This window comes from Meriones unguiculatus, chromosome 8 (assembly GCF_030254825.1).
Source record: "Meriones unguiculatus strain TT.TT164.6M chromosome 8, Bangor_MerUng_6.1, whole genome shotgun sequence".
Classification (NCBI taxonomy): Eukaryota; Metazoa; Chordata; class Mammalia; order Rodentia; family Muridae; genus Meriones; species Meriones unguiculatus.
The window spans coordinates 70580115-70592770 of NC_083356.1; the positions used below are offsets into that span (position 1 = coordinate 70580115).

The 12656-nt window shown below is 52.2% G+C and overlaps 1 protein-coding gene across 2 annotated transcripts in view; it reads left to right on the forward strand.

The window, feature by feature from the left end:
• Nucleotides 1-12656, forward strand: part of Col5a1 (collagen type V alpha 1 chain) — a 150167-nt gene that overhangs the window by 36369 nt on the left and 101142 nt on the right. For both annotated transcript variants that reach the window (XM_021638330.2, XM_021638418.2), the window contains exons 3-4: nucleotides 3378-3591; nucleotides 4659-4821. In XM_021638330.2, the coding sequence (XP_021494005.2) occupies nucleotides 3378-3591; nucleotides 4659-4821 (377 nt within the window). The remainder of the gene's footprint in view (nucleotides 1-3377; nucleotides 3592-4658; nucleotides 4822-12656) is intronic.

The window sequence follows — 12656 nt, forward strand, 5'->3', positions numbered from 1 at the left end:
AGATCCAACCAGTCCACTGTTGACCACAGGCTAAACCACTTCTTGGAATGCTGGCCCTAGACCATGGCCATGAGTGGAGGGCAGGGTGCTGGCTGCCTGAACAGGCCCATATAAGGTCCTTGGGCAGTGAGAACACAGCACCAGGCCAGAGGTACTGTATCCCTTCAGTGAGCAGAATTGGGTCTCCTCTGAGAGGCTGTGCCCACTCCACCCACATAGTATTATGTGGGACTCCCTGGTTGAGGGCTACCTTACTCCATTCCCTTGGAATATAAGGTTAGCAGCGATGTCTCCCCTTCCTCTCCTTACAGTGGGGTTTTAGGACGGTCTTTGCCCAATACCCCATCGATATGTGAAGTCCCATGGTTGAGGACGGCCTGCCTTTTGTGCCCACATGGAGTGGTATATGGAATCCTCCAGTTTAGGGATGTCTTGTTTCTTGCCCCTATTCAGTAGGATATAGGGTCCCTGGTTGGGGGATGGCCCATCTCTTACACTCTCCTACCATGGGGTGAGGGTCCCCTTGAGTTGATGGCCCACTTTGGCACCTTCATGGTGTTGGAGGCACCTTTCTCTTGCTCCGTGTTAGGTCCTCGGTGTCTCATGGTGACAGTCCAGCTGAAGGTGCCCTGTCCTCCCTCACCAGAGGGTCTGGGTCAGACTTGATGACCCCAGAATAACCCCATCCTGCCGGAAGTGACAGTTGAGAGCTGTTCTTCAGGCCCATCATCTTCCCCAGGGCCAGTGAACGGTCCCATGGGGAGGTGGAAGGAAGCCAATGAGAATCCCTCTGCACCACCAGTGGCCACGGAAATGCCGTCCTGGTCCCTGACTAACGCTCTCCATACCTGCAGTGATTCCCTGCCCCTTGTCACCTCCCCCTCCCAAGCCGCTGCACATTGGCTGTTACTGAAATAACTTACTTGATTATTGTTTCTTCCCTTATGGAAATGTCACTTCCTGGGTGCAAGGACCATGTCTGTCCCTTGACTTCTCCCTGGAGCTTGGCCCATGTTTGAGGAATTGTCATAGTATTGATTACCTCAGCAAGGCAAGCGATCCATCAGCCAGCCCATAACCATTGACTTAGAATGAGTCAATTCCATGGCAGCTGCACTTATTAGCCGCCTACTGTACCCTGCCGTGGACTGGCGCCTTTGGGTGTCGGTGGAAGGAGAGAGGGTATCCCTTAAGGGAAGCAGCAGATCCTCCACCGTGCTCACCTCTTGGTGATGACTTTTCTGAGTGGGATGAATTAGGAAGCACCAGACAGCGGATGCACTTCTCCCACACTGCCCGGAAGCTTGCAGTACAGTGTCAGCGGCCAGCTCTTGTCATAGTGAGAAGGGACCTTCTTAAAGTGACTATAAATCCATTGCTATTTTGCCAGGAGAGAGATTAACGTTCAACATAATTTATCTTTTTCAAGTTTTGTCTGAGCTGAGAAAATTTGTTACCATAGTGATTTTAAACATTGAGAAAGAGCATTTTAATGAGCTGGGAGAGATGGGCTGGCTGTCCTCGGCCATAGATCATGATGGAGAAAGAGGACTCTCTCATGTCCCATTCTTCTCATTCTTTCAAGTCAATGGCTGCAAGGGACACAGATTCAGGGTGAGTGCAGAGGTGGGATAATGACTGCGTGGTCCACCCCGAATGCACACAGTGGCCTCTAGGCTGCTGTAGGGACCACTGTAGCACCCACTTCCTGCAGGGGCAAGGCCCCACCACTGCCATGGCTAACTGGGCATGCACAGCAGTCCTCACTGTCCACCAGCACCGGCTAAGGCTGAGACCTCCATTTCCCTTCACATCCCTGATAGTGGAGGGTACAGGGTTGAGGTCCGGCGTGGCAAGGCAGTGAGGCCTCACCTGCCCACTTCCAAGCAACTTCCCTCAGTGGAGTCTGTCTTTCCTCAAGTAGCTGCATGACTGTCATTACCTGCCCTCAGAGCAGCCTGACACTGTCGTCCTGACTCCACCGGAGCTGGTCATGCTGCTGAGCACACAAACAGGTCCCTGCACACCAGCCTCTTTACACAAGTACCTAACTCGAGCGAGGACACATGGCTAGTTCATGTCAGAATTGCAGAGCCTCTTAATGAGAGGTCATGACCCCACGGGGTTCTTCCACTGGCTTCCTGGGCCACCCATAGGGCCTGAATAGTTTCACTGCCAGGAGCTCCCTCAGCCTCCATGAGCTCTCTCTGCCTGTGTCCTACAGCAGAGGTGGAAATTCAAGGGCCCCCCTCCTCCCCTATACCTCAGGTTTTAGGACATTTTACTCCCCCCCACCCCAGCATGGTACCTGCAGAATACAGTTCCATCAGCAGAGGGCGCCCTTGGATAGCTTTGTGTATAAACTGCAAAGCAGCCCGGCTATAGCAGGGACTAGTGGCCTTCTTGGCCAAATGGTTGACCTTGTTCCAACTTCAAAGGAGAAGGTGGGATAGCCAGACACTGCTGCCCTGTCCCAGTCCATACCTCAGACTTACAGCCCTCTACAGAGAGGACAATGTGGCTCAGTGGCACCTCACCACCACTGTCCTGTCAGCCTGTTCCTGCGGGGACCCTTGTTGGCTGTCACCCAAGGGATCTGAGAGGTACACTCTCCATGGCTGGAGGAGAGAAAGAATGTCTCTAGGCCATTCAATGTCCCTTGCATTAATTAGCTGTGTGGCTCACACCTGTCAGACCCAGGCCGTCAGTGGCAGAACTTCAGTCATAGGACGGTTGACTTTTCCACCGGGATCCATGGGGATCCATGCCAGCCAAGGTTGGCATCAGGAGTGGTTTTAGGAATCCCCAGGGCCAGCTTAGGGACATCTTGTCCCTCTTGTGCAAATACTTGATACTTTTTTTAATTTAAATTTGGAGTGTTTTAAAATTTATTTCTGCCTTTTCTTTGATTTGCTTACGGACAAGGACGTCTCATAAAGTGTGAGTCTAGGCATGCCACAGTCCTGTAGTCTCCCACTCCATCTCTTCCAATCCCCTGTGACTGACACTGAATGAGGCACACTGTGCCCAGCCTTTCATGCAGTGGGACATGCAAGGGTCCTTCGTGAGCTGCCTCTGTCCAGTGGGTCTTGAGAAGGACTCATAAGCAGGTGTGTGGAGGAGTGGGGTGGAGCCAAGGAGAGGGTGTTGCGGGCTTATCACTGTAAGGGTTTCCTGGAGAAGTTTGCGTTTCAAATATGCCTTGAATTGGCAGCTTGACCCCCTGTGGTGGAGGAGGGCTGCAGAGGGTTGATCTCAGGCCTGTGAGCTGCAGAGGGTCACCACCCACCAGACTGTGACAGAGCTCTAAGCTGGCCCATTTGCAGCTGATCAGCACCAGGTTTCCTATGGTCCTCTCACCCTGTCCTTTGTTCCAGAGTCTGACTTTCCTGAGGACTTCTCCATCCTGACCACCGTGAAAGCCAAGAAAGGCAGCCAGGCCTTCCTAGTCTCCGTTTACAATGAACAGGGCATCCAGCAGGTGGGGCTGGAGCTGGGCCGGTCCCCTGTCTTCCTCTATGAGGACCACACGGGGAAGCCGGGGCCTGAAGAGTATCCACTCTTCCCAGGCATCAACTTGTCGGATGGCAAGTAAGTATCCTGCTGAGGGGGGTGGGGGCAGCTGCTGGCCGGACAGCATGGGCAGCAGCTAACCTGGTTGTGGATGGCATATGATGTCCACAGAGGACCAGGAGGATGGGGCACAGGACCTGGGGCCGTAGGGTTTGGCTTCTTCTCTAAAACCCCAAGGACTTCTGCTGTTCTCTAGCCCTGTTCCCTGTAGAATTCAGCACATCCTGTCCTGGCCCTAGATGATAAGGGACAAAGGAGGTGATGCAGCCATGCCTACCTATTCCCAGGGGGACTTGCCCTTTCTGGGCCTGACACAGTGTCTGTGTGAGTGAATGAGAACAGAGCCCAGTCTCCAGAATTCTGCTGGGGCACCCTGAATGCTGGTGATCATCCATGAAGCAGTGGCTCCTGGGTTTTCTAGCAAGACTGTAGGTTAACCCATCATACCCAGCCCACTGTTGTCATGGGGATCCCATCCCGCATGAAGGCCAGGGCTCTCATGATCGTGTGACTGCAGTCTCCCTGTGACTTCTTCCTATTGCTGAATCCACCCTGAACCCCCATGGTCATCCTTCCCAAGGGCACCCCAGGAGCTCACGGGGTTTGCATCTCAGAGATGAAAAGTCTGGATTTGAGGGTCGGAATGGACTAGAGATGTATTTTACATCTGTTCCCAAGAAGCACCTGTGTTTCAAGCGCTCTTTCTAAAGTCTAGTCCCATTCACTGTAAGTGACAGGACTACATTAGGACTTCACAAAGCAGGACTCTTGGAAGCTTGGAACTTTCCCGGTTATGCTCAAAGAGGGGAGTTAAACCGAGACAGCTCCCTGATCTAGGACAGGGTGCTTTATAAGTATTGAGTTCTGGTTGCCTTATGAGTGCTATATGCACAACGGGAAAAGAAGCCTGCTGTCGCCTTTGACACCAAGTTCTGAAGCCAGTGGCTGTGACCCCTTCTTTGACACTTAGAAATTCTCTAAGTGACAATACCATCCTTGTGGGATATTGCCCAGACTTGCGCCCAAGGTTGTCACCCAGAGGCTTTGCAGCACATTTCCCTGCCTGAATATTTGTTTCTTTGCAGGTGGCACCGAATTGCTATCAGTGTCTACAAGAAAAATGTCACTTTGATCCTTGACTGTAAGAAGAAGATCATGAAGTTCCTCAACCGCAGTGACCACCCCATAATAGATGTCAATGGCATCATCATGTTTGGCTCCCGGATTCTGGATGATGAAATATTTGAGGTAGGCAGTCTCCCATGCCACTTGGGACACTTGGGGCAGTGGTGGCTCCTCTAGTAGAAATCTGTGGCTTCCATGGGAGCCCCATCTCCTCGGTTAGGGAGCCGTGTGACTCTATTGCTTTCCACAGAGTGCTGTGGCCTGTGGGAGGAGAGGGGCCAGCCTAGCTGCCATGTCAGAACCATGCAGGGATGGTCATGACTGCCCTTTTCCAAGCAACCCAGCACGTGTGTCCTGGGGACCAGGTTGGGATGGTCTTCGGCAAGCTTGCCCTGACTGCACCTTCTGATGGGCAAGGGCTCTGCTGAGGAGAGCCAGCGTCCTCTGAGTGGACTTGCGGGGCAGAGCTGGGCCACACAGTAGGATTGTCAGGAGGGGACCTGCTGAATAATGCTGTTCCAGCCGGGTCCAGCGGAGCCTGCTTCCCTTGGAAATGCACCAGAGATACAAGCAGGGAGCAGAACAGGGTCTGAGGCCTGTGCGTTAGTCTATAGAGTCCTCTGGGTTTGTGTTGAGCTTGGAGAGATTTTGGGAACTGTCTTGATTCAGGAAGAAGGTTTAGAGCCTGTGCAGGTGTCTGCTGGCCCTGGAGGCCACCTGAAAGCAGCACCTGTTGACATCCCTTCAGGTCTGTGTCTCAAGTACATCTGGAGCCCAAGCCCTTGGATTTGGGCTGGGATATCTGACCTGATTCCTTCGCTTAGACAGACTGTGGGCTTTGTGGAAAATTTGGGGTGCAGGATTTCCTGGCTGAAGAAATTTGATAATCATAATCACCTGGCTAAAGGTCTCAGAGGGCTAACTTGGCTCTCAGGTATCCCCCTGAGGGGTTGGACAGGACAGAATGGGGGCACTGCCCTCCTAGATCTCCAAATGCCATGTGAATGCCATTTCCTCAGTGTATTGGGTCACCACCAGGTACATTTGCCCCTGTGTCTGAGGAGGCCTGCTGATGGCCTCCCAGCTGTGTGTGTGTGAGGGGGTGGTTCTAGGCCATGTCCTTTCAGTGGTTCAGGGCCCAGCGAGCTGGATGCAGTGTCGAGTTGATCCTAGTTCTCTGCAGGGACTCTGTGACCTGACATGGGATTGCCATGTGACTACTACATGGATAAAATAACATGTGGTTGAGTGTGACAAAAATAACATGTGGTTGAGTGTGATAAAGAATGAGTGCTCCTTGAGTGTGAACTACACTCACCATGGAGGTCACGGTGGGCCAAGGTCAGCTAGGGTGCAGATGGGATAGAATCTGCAGTCAATAGGCAGGGAGAGTCCAGAACAGCCATCTGCCTTCTGTGGAAATGCCGTGGGCCTCCAGGAGAAGGTAAGAGCAGGGTGTGTCTGCTGGACTCAGCCGCCCTCTGAAGGCTGACACTGGAGCCTGGGCCTTCTGTCAGGTGGGATGGGCACACGTGTGCAGACAGTGCTGAACCCTGGAGGCTGTCCTCAGGGCAGGCTTCTGAGTAGACATGCCCAGGGATCCAGGATGAGCTGGAGGGTAGATGAGTGTCCTTAGCTAGACAGGCGTCAGCTGGCTCCTTTTGTGTGGAGCTGGTGCTTACAGCTGGTCTAGGGACCAAACACTGCTTTTATTGATTACCCTGTGGGCAAGTGGAGCCAGGGTGCCTCCTGATGTCAGTCTCTGGTGAGCAAAATCTTGAAGGCAGGCATGCAAGGGCATCCCAGGGCTGAGCAAAACCTCAAGTCTGACTGAATTTGCTGTAGTAGTAGTGTTGGGCTGTACCAAACACTTGTCATTTCTTCAGGGTGTGACAACAGGCTTTTTATCATCAAGGTTCTGGAAAAAGCTTTGAATCTTTAAAAAAAAAAGTGTATGGTGTGTGTGTGTGTGTGTGTGTGTGTGTGTGTGTTCTTGTTTGTGTTCATATGAAGGCCAGCAGTCAATGTCAAAAGTCTTCCTCAGTCACTTTCCACCTGTTTTGGAGACAAGGTCTCACTGGACCCGACGCCCACTGATGTGGCAGGACTGGCTGGTCCCTAAGTTCCATGGATCGCTGTTTCCACTTTCCAGACCTGGTCTGACAGGCACGCACCACCATTCCCAGTCCTGGGGCTTCGGCCTCAGGTCCTCACGCTTGCGTGAACACTTTACTGACTGAGCTATTCCTCAGCCTTACACCATCTTAAAACATAGGATCAAATCCCCCAATGAAGCAGCCAGCACTGTTTGTCCAGACTCCTGGGAAGGTTCACCAGTTCAGAGAACTGGGTGCAGCTTAGAGGTCTTGGCTGGATTTTCTCCACAGCTGAGGCTCAATGGCTGCAAAATGGGTGCAATAATGTGTGTGTGTGTGTGTGTGTGTGTGTGTGTGTATGCGCGCGTGTGTGCACTTGAGCATGTGCATGCATGCATAAATCAATCCAGAGAAGGCATGCACATGCATGACCCACAGCAAGCACTCTATAATGGGAAACAGTTACCAATTTATGTTGAGAACGAAGACAGGTCCCAGTTTTCAAACCCATTAGGACACTGGCTGCAGAGTCCAGTTTCTCTTGCCATGTGCAAGGTGGTTCTCACTCTGCAGCTTGGTTGGCACAGCAGGTTGCAATGCATTCACAGTCCTGAGTTTCTGGTGAGCTCTTTTCTCCTGCCGTGGAATTTGATTCGAGGAGAGAGGCTGCCAGAAGCCCAGGATTTTTGTTGACCACAAGTTGTTAATGGTCTGAGGTCTGTGTTTTCCCAGCCCCAGGGTTTCCTGGCTGTTAGCTGTGCTCACGGCGGGAAATTGGACCTGTCTTCCTTAATGAAGACCAGCTAGGGCAGCAAGGAGGAGGGTGGCCAGTGGGGACTGTTCCTCCCCTTTGCTTCTTACCGGTGTAATGTAATGGCAGAGGTGGGGAGCTGGCCTCCGCTTCTGTGTGCTTTCTTGCAAGTGAATTTTTATCCCTTTTGAAATAGAAGTGATTTAACTCTTTGCTTTCCAGGTTTCAAATAATAGTGCTCTCTATTTTCTCATTTTCACTGCCTGGCTTCTCTATAAGGCTCTTGCTGGAAACTTCTCCAGTGGTCTTTTCTTCCCACAAGACTCTTATGCTTGTTAAAGGCCCGTTTGTTCCATTGCTCTCTGGGTTTGAGGAGGGGGAGGGTGCCAGCACTGAGGCCAAGGCCAGGCCACTGCTGGCACAAGCTTTAGTGCTCCCACTCAGTGCCTCTTCTAGGCAGATTTGCTGGACCCCACAAAGCTTCCAAGGAGACTTGGAGAAACCTAGGGTGCCCATGGCCCCACAGTGACCAACTCCAGGGCCAAAATAGAGGCTTCTGTGGCACAGTATCCTGTTCAGCTCCATGGCACATACATGTTGAGCCCAGCCATAGTGGCCACAGGCTCTGGCAGCTGCTGGCTCCCTCAGGCATGACCTGTTTCCCTCACTTGCTTGGATCTGAGTCTTGGGACTTCCCTGATGTTCAGGGGATGTTGGGCATACCAGGGCCTTGCAAAACTACACAGTGAGGAAGCAAAGGTGTATAGAGTGCAGACTTTCAGCTTTTCCTGGGTGGTCTTCCTGGTTGAGGATTTGGAGCTCAGCATTTACCTCTGTAAAATGGGCACAACATGCACCGAGGCCACCACCATCAAAGGCTGTGTGAAATGCCTGCTCAGGGCTTCTGAAAACCGTGCTGAATCCAGGCCCTTTGTAGTTAGAGCTGTGGCCCTCCTCGTCTCTTGCCAGTGGCAGTAACTGCTTTCTCCACGGAGGCAAAGATACAAGCTGTCTCACCTCTAGGTTTTTTCAGAGTTGTCTAGTGAATAAGTTGCTTTGATTCCCTCTCAGAGACAGGGGAGGAGGGAGGTGGAGCCTCATGAGCACAGTCCTGCCTCCATCTGAGCTAAGTGTCTACAGAGAATGGATGGACAGGAAGTTGTAATCCTGGCCAGAGTTACTGCTCGTGGGACACCCTGACCCCAGCTTTCCCTTGCCATCTCAGAAGCCCACTGTGAAACATGGCCTACTGTTCTCCTCACTGGGGCCTCACACTGTCTGGGTCTTGGGAGGTTAATGGAGGTTCACTTTACGGTCCCCCTTGCTCACTCGGTCAACTCTAAGCCCATGCTGTTGTGAGGGCTATGCTAAGACTGCCCTGTTCAGTCTTGATCCTTTCCTTGAAATGTGCCTGAGATCTGAGGTGCAGGGGGTGCTGGGCAGACCAAGGCCCATTATACCGAAAGGTATAGGGGGGTTGCCTCCACCTCCCATATGGGAAATAATCCCTTTTTATCCGTGAGTGAGCTTTGGGGTTTGGGAGCAGGGACACAGTTGTCAGGGGAGAGTGTGCTCTGGATGGGTGGAAGTGAACTCTTCTTTGGTGGAGTGTCCGTGCAGACAAGGTGCTACCAACAGGAGCTCTGAAGGTGCTTCGGGCTGAGGACCCTGTTCCTATCTAAGAGCTTGGGAAGCTGGTACCAGGAGCTGAGCACCTTACCCGAGGTCATCTGCAGCATGGCAGCAGAGGGGGACTTCCTCAGGTAACCTCTGCCACTGGCTCCTGTGACCCTACATTAGCTGAAGACATCAGACTCCTGGGCACTGTGGGGTCTGTGAGGCTTGGGGTCTTACAGAAAGGACCAGAAAAGACAACTTTCCAGGATGGATGCTCATTCATTGTACTGAGTGTTCTGCATGACAGTTAATGACCTGCCAATCATGCTTGACTCCTCCTACCCCCGTCCTCCTATTTCCCACCTCAGCCTGGAACTTGAGGCTGCTCTTGCTCTGCAGGTTCAATGCCGACCAGTGTTCTTGAGGGAAGAACAGAGACTCGTAACCCCTGCTTGCCTTAGGGGCCCTAGGTGGGAAGGCCTTCTTGCTGGAGTATGCTACAAAGGAGGGCCATGGAGGAGGCCGAGGCTTTGGGGATACGGGGCAAGGTTGGCTGCAGATTCTAGGTCAGGAGCCAAATGAGCTTTTAAGCTGTTGAATGTTTCAAGGGCAACAAGACCAAACAGACTGTAAACTCAGCTTTCACTTTGTACCCCCAGTTGCTGGCGGGTACCCCCTCCTGACCGCACCTCAGCATTTGAAGAAGGCCAAGTGTTTACCTAATCCTGGCTTCCCTGTTTCCAGGGGCCCGGCTTTTCCACTGACGTGGTTTTTCCTGGAATCTGCTTTGAGACAGGAACTTGCTGTGCTGAGGAGACGCTTTCCTCGTCAGCCAGCCCAAAGGGATCCGGGTCTGGCCTTCTCAGACAGGTCTGAGGGCCAGCTGTCTTCTGTGTGAGTGCAGAGCAGAGCCCTGGTCTCATGGGGAGATATCAGCAATGTGGCCCCAGATCCAGGCCCAGCTTTAGCTCTGATTCTAAACCTCTGACTCCTTCCAGGAACTCTCAGTCTTCTTGTTACTCACCTGCCCATTGAGGGCCTTCCTGGAGCTTTAGTGGGCCCAGGGAGTCAGCTCAGGCCCGCTGTTGGGTGCCATGCAGAGTCACTAGGGAGTGGAATGAGGTGACAAACTACCCCGGAGAGCTGGTCCCAGCTTTTGGGAGTCTGCCAGTGCTTAGTGGACAAGCCACAGAGTTCCAGAGAGCAGCTGGCCCTGTCCTGCTATTGGCATTGCCCTGTGCTCCATCTCTGTCAGCCTCCTGTGTCGACTTGAAGGACATGCATGTCTCAAAAGGAGCCACAGTGAGGCTGAGATGCCCTACTGACACGAAGGCTGGCTCTAACTGGCTGCGGGTAGCTATGAGCTGCCTGTCCAGAAGCCCTTCTGATACCAGCTCTGTGTCCCAGCCCCCATCCATTACGATGTTTGCAGCCCAAATGATCGCAGTCTGGGCCAGCTGTTCCTAATTTTTTGCCTAGGCCAGTGTAGCCGTGGCTGTGGCCATGTTGGCCATTCCATGAGAGACTTCATGCTCACAGCAACAAGACAGCTATCGCTGTTCTTCTGGCTTCACTGAGACTTAACGTAGATGTTGCCTCTGGCCGTCTCAGGCCATCATGCTTATGTTCTAGCAGATGGAGTAGGCCTCAGGATGTGCCCTTGTGTATGTATATGACATCTGTGTGTGTATGTGTGTGTGTGTACATGTGTGTGTGCCAGCGTGCATGCCATGGTGCACATGTGGAGGTCAGAGGACAACCTCAGTGTTCACCCTTTCTCCTTTGACGTTGCTAGAGATGGAATCTCTTTGTTGTTCTCTGTTTCCTACAATAGATGGCCAGTCCATGAGATTTCCAGGATTCTGTCTCTGCCTCTTCTTCTTGCTGCAGGAGCACTGGGAAATGCACTGCCATGACTGGCTTTTTTTTTTTTTTTTTTTTTTTCTGGGGACTAAAACTCAGGTCTTCATGCTTGTGTGCCAAGGGCTTTATTCAGGGAGCCATTCACCTAGCCACGACGTAAGTCCTTTGGGAGGCCCCAGGACACTAGCAAGTGCAGATTCAAGACTTCAATCGGCTGCGTCTTCAATCTGCCTGTTCTACGGTACCACCCGATTCCAGGAAGGACAGAGTTCTGTTCTGATTTCTGATGACACTCCTGAGGCTGACACACATGGTGGCAAAGTGGAGAGGCTGTTCCCTTCCAGTCCAGAAGGCTCTGGGCCCAAGGTCCAGGTGTGGGCAGTCACACTTCCGCCCAAGGCATACCCTAAACCTAGTGGTCTCATTTAAAAGCCCTCAACTGCGCTCCATCCAAGCCCTGTTTTTGGTAAGGTCATACTTTGGAGTTGAGGGTTATTGCTGAAGCATAGCTTCGAGGCCCAACTTAGCTCATGTCTCTAATTTAGCCTGGAAAAGGCCTCCCCTGACCCCAGAGCGTGCACACTTCAATGTAAAGCATTGGGCACCTCTGAATGGCTTCCAAAACCCTAGCTACCAGGTTTAGGAAGAGCTTTGTGTTGGGAGCAGGGGCTGGCCCCAGCCTGTGCTGGCAGCGGGCCACTCAGGGTGATTCATCTAGTAAAGCTCTTGACTGACAGGCAGCCAGATGGGAGGTCAGGGCTTCTGGAGACCCAGTAAGGCACAGTACTCAGCTTAGCAGCAGGAGAGGCTCAGCCCTTCACAGGGCTTGCCTGGCCGGTGAGGGTGTCAGGCTTGTTCCATGGAAACTGTGAGCAGCAAAGTCTCCTCTCCCAGGAGACAGGGCTGATGTTATATTGGAATTCAACCCTTGTCCAGTGATATCATACTGGGCTGGCATGCAGTGGACATTCTGATATAGTCCCCTGAGAACATGGTGGCCAAGGAGCTCTAGGAAGTTGGACCTCATTGCAAGAGGCACACAGTGCCAGGTTACTGAGGGAGGGAACCAGGGCAGCCAGGGACACGTGTAGGGGGGACAGAGGGACATCTGTCACATGCAGGTGGGGCACGTGGCCGAGGAGCCCAAGAGAGCCTAGAAACTGCTATCAAGCTGATGGGTGACAGTGTCTGAGTGCTGACTCAGGGGCTCCAGAGGAGCTGGGCCAAGTCCTGTTGTTCAGTTCCCATGGCTGGCTGCATGGGTGTTGGGAGCATGCTATCAGAAACACAGATGGACACCTTTGAATCTCTTCAGTATTTACTGAGTGACAGGAAGCCTACCAGCCATGTCGTTTGATTGGCTGAAAGCTACCAAGTACTCCTAATTTGGATTGATAGACACTGCCATTGGTAATCACAGGTCCTTTCATTCCACTCTTAATGATGAATAGTAACTCTTATATTATACATTTCTTCTGGCTAGGTTTTTTTTTTTTTTCCCCAACTCGACACAAGGTAAGGTTAGTCAGGAGAGACTCAAGAGAGGACCTCAAGAGAAAAAAAAATCCCTCCATCAGATTGGCCTGTGGGCAAATCTATGGACCTTTTTTTTTTTTTTTTGAATAATGACT